An 11621-nucleotide genomic window follows, 5' to 3' on the forward strand; every position below is an offset into this window, starting at 1 on the left:
ATCTGACTGAGGTGCTGTGGCATAACCTAAAGGAGGCTCACGATTTGTCCAGAAGGTGGTACAACCAATTACTTTGGTTGACAGAGTTTCATGTGAACTCTGTCAACCAGAGTTGATTGATTGATTTAAAAAAACAAAACAAAAAACAAAAAAGAAAAAAAACAAGAGTTTAAGAGAGAAAGTACTTTTCCTCTGCTCTGTTTATTATATTTAACTTCCCTTTCTGAATTTAAATACTGAAATGAAGCAACTTCCCAATGTTACAAGCACATGTTTTATTTAATCAGAGGGCGATTTAACAAGTCTGAGAACCAGAGCCATAAAGAGTGAATAGGAGCAGACCGTAAAGCAGGATGTTTACAGTACATCACAGTATGTCCAGATCTGGTTGCACTGGTCACGGACCCAACACTAAGCGCTAACGGGTTACTAAAATCTCTCCTGCGTGGACTGCGTGAGCAGACACGACTCAGCTGCCTGCTTTAAATCAGCAGCTGCGCTAATCTGGCCCACTCATGGTCCTGCCACAGTGGAAAAGTACAGCGCGGAAGTGGCATGATTTCCAACCCTTTCAGGGACAAACTGTGTGTGTGTGACAACAAACCAGTTCAAGTGTAGTTACATCACAGAGGATCCCGCGGAAACCACAACTACTGTTCCCAGTGGCTCAAGCTGAGAGGAATACTGATCGGATTCCTGTGTTCCTGGAAGGAGCTTTGTGTGGGGAGGGGGCTCAAAAAGATGGAGGGGTAAGTGTTCACCGTCTATCCCCCCCCGCCCCCCGCGCTGCTTTAAACCCCCCAAAATGTCACGCTTTTAAAAAATAAAACTCCTGGTAATCCTGCAAGCTTTAGTCCAGCAATTAAACTTATTGAAGCTTCTGAGAAAAAAAAAAGATCAGTTGAGTAAGTAAACCAGTTTAACCAGGGACTGAACAGTGCGCGATATAAAAGAGCCAGAGAGCCGCAGGGGCTTTTCAGTGATAGCTTCTCTCTCGATTCTTCAACATGTCAAGGGAGTTTGTGAAAGGAAACAGCGTGGACGGGTCCAATCAGGGGAGCGTCTCCGGAAAGAAGACCCCGCTGCTGGACCGCGGCCAGTGGGCGAGCAAGCTGGAGTTCCTGCTGGCCGTAGCGGGAACGCTGGTCGGACTGGGAAACCTGTGGAGGTTCCCCTACTTATGCTACAAAAACGGAGGAGGTAGGCTCTGAAACCCCCCCCCCGAAAAAATAAGACAGAAAAGTAGTTGAAATTTGCTTTAAGGGATTTCCAGATCGGGACAACAGGAGCGGCTTCAAAAATGTTTTCCAAGGGGTGACCAGATGGGGGACCAGCAGTAACTTTGAGCTGGAATGAATGAATGAATGAATGAATGAATACTGTCCATTATAGCGTTTTTTCCCCCTAAATGATTTGATTGTGTTGAGGGAAATGGCATAAAATGTAACCAGTTTCTGTATTTTGAGAGCAAACACTGCCCCCAAATTTGACTTCCCTTTTTAGATGCAGTCTGTGTCTTGAAAATACTTTATTTTTTCCATTTTCTGCTTTTGAAGTCCCGTCATTTTATTTTTATTTTTATTTTTTTATTGATTTCCAATAAGTGAAGGTGTTTTTGCTTTTTTCCATATACGGTACACTTGCAAATCTATTAGGAAACAAAGGGTTTTTACCTCAACAACTTGGCACAAACAATGAACAATCAGATTCTTTATTTGTTCTTTGAACAACGAACACTGAAGTCACTGAAGTAGCAGAACAAAGTAAAACATTCAATTTACTGTGCGAGTGTGTACCTACTTCTGTTCAAAACTCAATGTCAAGCAAATAAGCAGTCATAGTTTGAGCTGCTTTGGCTCCTCTGTTGCATCGGAGCAACGAGGCCATCCCTCATCATCATCATCATCATCATCATCACCACGTGTGTCACTGAGCTTTGGCCTCTTACGATCCTGACACCAGTTTACCACCATGATAGATACTGAACTCTTCAAACCCCACAGCAACACAATTTCAGGGTTTAAGCTTTGACCCAGTCAACTGACCATTCCAGTTTAGCTCCTGTCAAACTCGCTCACACCCTGAACTCTGCACACTCGGATTCTATCAACTGTGAGAAAAAAATGTTTAGCTACTGCCAAATATGCCATTCACTGACTAGTGCCTCACGGAAGATATAATCAGTGTTAATTGGTTCATGTGTCACTGTTATGACTGACATGTGTGGGAAGGTTTTAGTTGAAGCCGCCAATGATTTAAGCCAAACTGAGCTGAAAACAATTTGAAACATGTATTTGTAAGCAGAGCTTAATGAAATAGGGCTCATGTTTTGATGTCAGTCAGCAACATCCGATCATAATATAAAGTGAAGAAGAATAAAAAAACACGAGTGTGATAATGAATAAAATGATAATGACAAATACATCACATAGATTTATACATTGCGTATTTTTATGCGAAATGGCATTTTTGGCAACAGCTTATTAGAAAGTTAACGTGGTGTAAACAAAAAAAAAAAAACTTTCACGGATGTGTAAATTGTCTTCAGGAGATGTTTTCCAGATTACTTGGCTCACTTTCTTCTCAGGCGCATTTCTGATTCCTTACATCCTGTTTCTGCTTGCCTGCGGCATCCCGATGTTCCTCCTGGAGACAGCCATGGGGCAATACACGTCCCAGGGTTGCATCACCTGCTGGAGGCACTTCTGTCCCCTGTTTGAAGGTTTGTGTTTCACAGGAGCTCAATGCAACTCCACATTAGCCCGTGGCAGTGCCGCCCTTCCATGCAAAAATAAATACTGTAAAGAAAACAAAACCAGTAATGCAACAAACTTAAAAACTCTTTTGTTTTGCAATTTCTTTGAGTCCTCAGTTCACATATTAAAAGAAAAGACGTAATTAAAGCTGTTAAATCTACTGCAAAAAACTTTAGGCCACTCTCAAAGTTAATTCCCACTGATCGATTGTGAAGGAAAGTCATCAGATTTATTTACAGTGGTTTTTTGGTCACGTTGCAACCAAAAACATTGTTGTTTTTCATTAGGATTTTATGTGATAGACCTAAACAAGTAGCTTATAATTGTAGCGTGGAAGGAAACTGATTCAAGGCATCAACATTTTTTAAGACTGAAAATAGTCCTGAGCAAATGAATTTAGCCACTCTGAGAAAGAAAAACAACACAGCTCTTCATGAGTATGCATCTGTTTATTAGCACACCGAGAGACTGAAATCTGTACCTATTTTCCGTCACAAAAAAGCCCAAGATCAGTTAGACTGATTGCAGAGAGTCAGTGTGAACATCAGTTTCCTGCTGTAGCATCTTTATTGCATGTAGGTCTGGACTTTGACTTGGCCATTTTGACACTTACCTTACTTTCTGGACTGTAAGCCGCTGCTTTTTTCACACACTTTGAATCGTTTGATGCGACTAATATGCAGCTTTTTACCAAACGGTCACAAAAGGCTGAACTGCTGCATGAAGAAGAGGACAGCACAAACCTGAGAGCAAATCCAGGGCTGCGCTGTTTGATTCTGTGTTTTCATTATGTGAAACACCTTGCTGCTGAAATGTGCTATACACATAAACTTGATTGATTGATTGATTGATTGATTGATTGATTTAGCTCCATCCATTTTGCCATCAACTCAGACCAGCTTCTCTGTTCTTGCTGAAGAAAAGCATGCCCACAGCATGATGCTGCCACTGCCATGTTTTACCCCTGAGATGGTGTGATCAGGGTGATGTGACGCTCCATCACAAATAGTATTTTGCATGTAGTAAAGAGTCTCCATCGGGCTCTTGGCTGCTTTTCTGATTAAGGTTCTCCTTGTCCAGATTGCCCATTTGTTTGACCAGCCATGTTTTTGCAGGTTTTGCATTTGTGCCAGACTATTTACATTGTCGAAGGATGGATTGACCAGCACTCCATCAGATGTTCAAAGCTTAAAATATTGTCTCCTAACCTAACCCTGCTTCAAACTTATCCATAGCTTTCAAACGAAGAGAACTGTCTGCAGTGTTCATTTTTCTTCCTTACTTTCGGTGATTTATCTTCTAACAAGCCTTTGAATAAATCACACACAGATGGACTCCATCAAGCAATGTAGCGAGTTTTGAAAGGAGCTATTCAACTTCTGTGACTTCTGTAATTACAATACAATAATATAAAAAAATAAGTAAATCAATGCAATACTATATATATATATATGTGTATATATATATATATATATTATTTATTTATTTTTTATTTTTTTGCATGAGCCCAGTTCAAATGTGTTCACTCTTGTGAGATTGGGATATTGTAATAGGGCCAATGAATGCGGATTTCCTGCGTCTAGACATAAAGCCATCATCTTAAATAATATCTACAAATGTCTGTAGTCATCTAAATCTACAAGCAGCTAAAAATTAGGCATGCCCTTAATCTGAAAAGACCAAGGAAAGTCTCCTGTCACAGGCATCAAAATAGGTCCTAATAACCCAAATACAGAGTCTCACATGAGAACAAAGAGGAATCTGTTGTTCATTCCCAAATAAACAAGCAAAAGAAGTTTCCCACAAAGCACAATTGTCCGTTGTTAAGCTATGATTAATAATCGTCACGTGTCAACTCCAGGAAACCTGATGAAACTTTGCACACAACAAACTGTCTGTTGTTGCTCAGCTGCTCCATGTGATGGATTATTAGACACAGAGGAGAATGTGTAGACTGGAACATGGCATTCTTCACACCTAATTTATCAAGATGTAAAGGTGGGAAAAGGCATTAAAGCTGCAATAAACGATGAAGGTCCTGACATGTTACGGTGTCTGGGCCTAAGGGAAACTTGCGTCAAATTCCTTGGAATTCCATTCCAAGCATGTAATCTGTCACGCACACTGCATGATTGATGGGATTAGCAAAAAAGTTTTTTTTTATATTTTTTTATCTTGCTCAGGTGCAGTGGTTTTACATATGTGATAATGTGTGATGTTCAAACAGGACGCCGCAGGGTCTGACAATACTCAGAAGAGACGGCTGCAAATATAAGGCCGCTAAAACATAACATCTTATGTTTTAAATATTATAAATGTTTTACTAGGATTGTAGATGATAGATCAACACAAAGCACATAGTTGTGTGGATGAGGGAAATTATTTATACATATTTAAATTGATAGATAAATGTGTATTCAGCCTCCTTTATTTGGAAACCCCTAAAAGAAACCTATCCAACCTGTCTTGTGAAAGCCTCGAAGGCTTCCTAGAAAACATTTGTAGACAACAACTTAATGTTCTCCTTCCATAGATTAAACACGCGTCCTGGCTGAGCTTCTGCTGTGACTGACTGTATTTGACCTCCTTCACCTTTTTGCCTTTAAAACGGGCTCAGAGCTGATCTGCTCAGCTTATTTAACTGAGTTTGACAAACTGCAGCGACTACTAGGATGTGGTTAAGTTTAAAACAGGGGTAGGTTCTAAAACAACGATGACAAAACTGAAATCATGCACTACTTTCTGTAGGTTTACCACATATAATTCCACTAAAATTGATGGGATGTGACATAGCAAATGTAGAAAAATTCAGGAGATACAAGATGCAGTAAATATTAATCAGAGAGCAGACTGTCAGGACAGCAGGAAGTGCATTTGTTATTATTTTTTTAATACATGTTAATAAATTTGTTTGGTCCAATTTGCAGAAAAACTGGGGTAAGTGATATGGTTTGTGTAGATAAACTGTCTCTTTGCAACAATTCAGTTTTAGGTAGAAATTAAACCAGATGTATTTAACAAGGTATCTGCTTGAAGACAATAAGGGGTTAGGGTTAAATGAATACATCAGATTTCCTTTTAAAATAACAGATCCGATTGTTATATGAGTAACTCTATACCCTTGCTGCAAGAATAGCATTCACTATTTACTTTGCTAGGTAACTGAAGGTCATTTAGCAGTGAGGTGAAATCCTGCAGTTTGTTTTGCAAAACACATTGAAGCAAGCTGAGTTATTTCTGCAAAATGCTGCATTTGTCGCAGTCATTTTCCTACAGTCACCTATTCTGACCCCCTCTCTGCCTTCAGGTATCGGGTACGCCACGCAGGTAGTGATTGCATACGCTGCTGTGTCGTACATTGTCATCCAGGCGTGGGCTTTCTTCTACCTCTTCTCATCCTTCAGCGCTGACCTTCCATGGGCCAGCTGCGGAAACTCCTGGAACACAGGTAAAGCAAAACAATAGAAATTATAATAAAATGTTTTGTCAATGTTGATCAGAATCATAGTGTTAATGATACCACTCTTGATCCTGAGCATATCTTCGAACAAAACTTTCAGTTTCTCACTTGAAATTTAGTGCTGACACAGAATTAGGCTTCACTTGGATTTGAATGAGTGTAAATATATGAATATATATATTTCTCACATACACAGTGCATTGCACACTTATTTGATTGATTTTTTTCTTTAATCAGAGTCTTGTGTTGAATTTGATAAGAAAAACATGTCATCCAACTGGACAGCAGCTGCAAATGCAACAACACCTGCAACCGAGTTCTGGGAGTAAGTGTAATTCATGCCTGCCTCCTTTACTGACCAGTCCGCCATGTTTTAGACATATTGTATTTCCTATACGCAACTAAAACGTGAGACACCACTACTTAAATTAAAACAAAGCGCTGCCTTTTTCCCACAAATTTTCTCCAGCCGAGTTTCCCCTCACAGAGCCCCTCTCTCTCTCACTTCCCTCACTCAGCTCCTTCAGACTAGCGGCAGCAGCAATTAGCAAACAGCTGGTGGAACTACACATCTGCTGAGCTCATCATACAAGCTTCTTCTTAGTCCAACTCTTCTAAGAACAACTGTTAACAGCATAACGAGAAGCATTATGAAGGCGGAGTGTCAGCAAGAGTAGAAGCGTCTTGAAGAGACGGAGGCCCAATTTCAAGGAGAGTCAAAATACTTTTAATTTTATAATGACTGAAGGTAACGTAGTTGCTTTGTTTTACTTTAAAATGACATGACCTGTAAAATACATACATTTATGTATCGCTTATGGATTTTAATGACCAAATTGGGTCGGAATAGTGATGGTCAGACGTCTGGGTTGGTGCGTCTCCAAAACGCCAGCTCTTACAGGATGTTTTCAGTCTGCAGTGGTCAGCATCTAGGGAAAGAGGTCCAGAGTCATTAGTGGTCAAGGCTCATTGATGAACATGAAACAAGTTGGAGACCAGTCAGGATGACCAAGCTGACCCCTGCTCAGTAGTCCGATCTGAAGAATCAGATTTTCTTTCACATTATGTGGGATTCCAGGTGTGTGTGTTGTTCATTAAAGCCACACAGGAGTCCTGGATGCTCTATTAGAAGTTGAAAAGCACTGGGAGGCTTTACATGATGTTCTGCTATAAAACCTCAGATCTTGCCATCCATATAGTTACTACTTTTACACATATCTCTAGCCTAGCTATTGACAGACTTTATTTCCATTTTTTTCATAGAAAGCAGCATTTTCTGATGTTTGTATGTTGCTTAGGAATTGTTTGGAGTTTGAGGTGTTGCCTTGATTTCACATATTTCACATATTTCAATTTAATTGAGCATTTTGGGATGTTCAGAAGAGACAAGTCTGAACAATGAGGGCCACACCTGGCAGCTTACAGGTCTTAAGAGGATCTGATGCTAACATCTTGGCGCCAGAACTCAGCACACCTTCACTTTAGACGAGTAGCATAATCCGTATCTTGGCTGATCTCACTTCTTAGCAGTGAATCTGGGGTGAGCTCCACATGTTTTGATAGGTGGTCATAATGTTGTGCATATAGTGCACATATATCTAAAGTTGAGTTTTTTTTCTGCAATTTGTTGCTACCTTTCCATCTTTGGACACTTTAAGCACACTTATAGTGTGAAACACTCTCACTGCAACAAGCATTTAGCAAAATAGTTGCCAAATGTCAGAGTTAATTGACAAATCATAAACATCACATATACTTTGGAAGCAAAGACTCAAAGTTTTAACCTGCTACTTTTCTAAATTCCTCTCACAACATCCTGCGCTGCAGCGCTAATTTACTTAGACCGTCAGATTCCTGTTCCTTCGGCTTTATAAAGCCAGTATTTATGTATTTAAATACAGTTTCAATGCAAACTTTATTTTAAACTTTCTAAGTAAAACTGGTGCTGATGATTTTGTTTCTCAATAAACCACTGGCTGCTCGCCTCTAGTGAATTCTTTTAAAACTGTGTTTTTGTTGCCAATAGTCTGAGTGAAAGGATTTTAGCTGTTGCCTCTTGATGCTGCATCCTCACAGCCTTTCCCTCCAAACCTGTTGTTTAAACCAAGTAAAGCTCTTAAATAAGCTGCTGCTTGCATCAGTTGCTTTGGCAATTAATGAAAGCAGTATCAATTGCCAAACATATCTAGGAAACAGGTTCTGTGTTTACTGCTAGTCTAAACTTGCTTTAAAACATTTGTGTTGTCACCATAGGAGCATTTGAAAGGGCAGTTAACATTAATGAATACCCCCCTTTTTAATTAAGTATGTCCATTTAAGTTTTGAAAGTTGGATAAAATAAGTTGGGTTTTTAGGATGCCTTTAGTGTTTTATTTTATTGTGAAAAATAAACTGTATTTACTTGTTTTTTTTAACAAACGGTTGGATTTTTTTCTCAAATTCTTTTAGATTTTATTGAATGCACCACATTTTGGTTATTTTGACATGTTGCAATGTCTGTACTTACATTTTGGCGATATTTCTTATTAAGTCTGTTTTGGCAACATTATGCATATATTTATCTTTTTAGGAGAAGAGTTCTGGGCATTTCTAAGGGGATTGAGGAAATTGGTAGCTTAAGATGGGAGCTGGTCTTGTGCCTGTTACTCGCTTGGATTATCTGCTACTTTTGTGTTTGGAAAGGAGTGCGATCCACTGGAAAGGTAAGGCAACCTCTGATGGAAATGCTTCGATGCTTTTGCCATTTAGAATGGGGTACTGACGACATTTTAAATTATTTTAGCATTTTTTGCTCCAAAAATATTCCTCATTCAGCTGGACCACATGCAAGGATCTCTTTAAAAATATTATTGGTATGAATTTCAGGGCATCAACTCAAAGAATAATAATAATAATAATAAAAAATGCAGTATTTCTTAGGTAGATGTAAAAGTTTTCTTCAGATTTTTTTATAAGAGCTGGACTGACTCGTAGGGAGCAAATTTTGGGTGTGGTATTTTACTATTGGGAACTGTTGTCATAAGCAGCACAACATGCAGCCAAAGCATGTTTTAGAGCACATGAAACACTTCAGAGGGATAAAACAAATGGATAAGAGAGATGTGTCAGACTTTGCATGCACTAAGTAAAAAAACCCCAAAAAAACAATAAATATGGAGGGTCACCAGACGAACTAAAAATCTGGAGCATTTATAATGGGAACGTGTAAATTTCAATTTGACTACTTCTGATATCTGCTTCTGGTATCAAGTATTGTAGCAAACTTTAGGACAAATAGATCTAGAACGTCTAATCTTGATTCAACTGAGAAGAAAGCCTTTTCCGCACTAAGCAAAGTGAATAAACAAGCTGTGAATACAGCTTCATTAAATGTGTTAAAAGGCCAAAAGGCAGAGCTTAAAGCTTTGAAGTTGCAGGGGATCAAAGTTTGCACAAATTAAAAAAAAGAATAAATGAATAAAAGATTGCACAGCAAATACTGAATTTATATCACTCGCATTTAAACCACATAATCGGCTAACAGTAGAATAAACCGTCATCCCACTAATGCTTAGCCTGTGAAATCAGAAAGGGGACTCAGATTTCCTTTTGTTTATCCTTTTATGTGCTTTCTTCTTGCTGAATGTTTTATTTTTGTTCTTCCTTTTTTCTCTCTCCACGTCCTTTGTTCCGTGTCCTGTTCTTCCATTCTGCACGATCATGTTGGAGTTCCGTTTTTCTGTAAAAACAAGCTTGCAAAGAGCCAGTTGGCTGCTAAACACATCGTGTTTAGTGATCACAGGCCAGAGGTCTGAAATAGTTAGGCTTCTGGGTCATTTGGAGAGAAAAGTAAAGAACTCACATAGACCTTACAAAACAGGTGCCAGATTTACATTTTTGTGACAAAAAAAGTGGAAGGTGCTTGAACTTCTCTGAAAAGTGTTGAAAATCTGGGAACAGTTTCCGAGGGAGCACACCAATTACTGCCCACATCTTCTCCTACATATTTAAAATGTAATGCAAACGCCACACTTACTGTAGATATAACCAAGTTTGGTGAGTTGCACTTGAACATATTCTCCAACAAATAAAAACCAGCTCATATCTGAATTGCATGTTCTTGTCTTTCCCGACCAGAGAAATGGTGAAAAGAAATTGAACTCCACATGTTGAATCACATTTTATTTATTCCTCAAGTTATCAGAAAGTCAGGAGTTTCTAATTAATAGTTCTTCAACACAGTGATCAACTTATAAATGTATGTTTTTTAAAAGTTAGATTAGAAAATGCAAAAATGTAGGTGCTTTTACATTAATTTTAAAGGAATTGCACACATGCTGATAGGTGTGGTGATTTTGCATAAATATTTTGAGCACACATAGCTTTATAGCTTCATAAATCTGGTGCAAAAATATTTACAAGATTTCTGTTAACATGAAAAACAACACTTCTAACATTTAATTGTTCTTTTAAAAAATTAGCTATAATTCAGTGTTTTCCAGTGTTTTAGGCACAATCTAACGTTTATGTTTGTGTTGGTAGGTAGTTTACTTTACCGCCACGTTTCCCTATGTGATGTTAGTCGTTCTGTTGGCCCGTGGGCTCTCATTGCCCGGAGCGATGGATGGCTTGGCTTTCTACCTATATCCAGATCCTACAAGGTTGGTGGACCCTCAAGTAAGTAATAAATTCAAAGACAAAGAAAAGCTCCCAGTTTGGTTGCTTCCAATGGAAGTCTGAGCCCAATAAGCACCTTAGATACATCAGACTTCCTCTTTTACAGAAGTTTCTGAAGTGCTTGTTCACTGACGCTGTGCTGATGTCTGTGTAGGTTTGGATGGATGCAGGTGCACAGGTCCTTTTCTCTTTTGGCATTTGTCAGGGGAGTCTGACAGCTCTGGGAAGCTACAATCAGTATAACAATGATTGCTACAAGTAAGTGCAATACTTTTGCATTTAGTCATGTGGTTCAGTAGTTATTGCTCTTCTGTCCTGTTTTACTATTTGGAAAGAAATAGAGATTGGAAGATTAGCAAAGCCTCACGTCTTTAAAATCAAGTTGGACTCCTGGTATTTACAATATTAAGCAAATCTTAATGTACAATTTTATGCAAAATAATAATACTGTGCTCTAAAATATATTGTAGTATTAAGTACGTGAAGGTAATTTATCTGTCTGCAAAGCTGCTTTTATTTGGCAGAATTACCATTACCTTCCTACACTCTTCCACTCGATTCTGATCTTACTTCACAGCACAGTCTAGATCAGTGGTCCCCAAAGTACGGCCCGCGGGCCGAATCCGGCCCGCCCCAACATTTGGTCCGGCTCCCTGAACAATACCAGAGAGCATTTAGATTTATATATATATATATATATATGCGCTCCTGGTACAGGAACATATATATATATATATGTTCCTGTACAC

The 11621-nt window shown here is 38.8% G+C and overlaps 1 protein-coding gene across 1 annotated transcript in view; it reads left to right on the forward strand.

Moving 5' to 3' along the window:
• Positions 1-356: 356 nt before the first annotated feature.
• The window catches only part of LOC106936242 (sodium- and chloride-dependent GABA transporter 2-like), a 19767-nt gene continuing 8502 nt past the window's right edge, over positions 357-11621 (forward strand). Inside the window, exons 1-8 of the mRNA XM_015017102.1 lie at positions 357-749; positions 1016-1200; positions 2588-2722; positions 6064-6204; positions 6454-6541; positions 8786-8918; positions 10738-10872; positions 11027-11130. Coding sequence (XP_014872588.1) covers positions 742-749; positions 1016-1200; positions 2588-2722; positions 6064-6204; positions 6454-6541; positions 8786-8918; positions 10738-10872; positions 11027-11130 — 929 coding nt within the window. The 5' untranslated portion in view covers positions 357-741. The remainder of the gene's footprint in view (positions 750-1015; positions 1201-2587; positions 2723-6063; positions 6205-6453; positions 6542-8785; positions 8919-10737; positions 10873-11026; positions 11131-11621) is intronic.

Source organism: Poecilia latipinna, unplaced genomic scaffold (genome assembly GCF_001443285.1).
Source record: "Poecilia latipinna isolate Pla-1442-1.1 unplaced genomic scaffold, P_latipinna-1.0 Scaffold2104, whole genome shotgun sequence".
NCBI classification, from domain to species: Eukaryota; Metazoa; Chordata; class Actinopteri; order Cyprinodontiformes; family Poeciliidae; genus Poecilia; species Poecilia latipinna.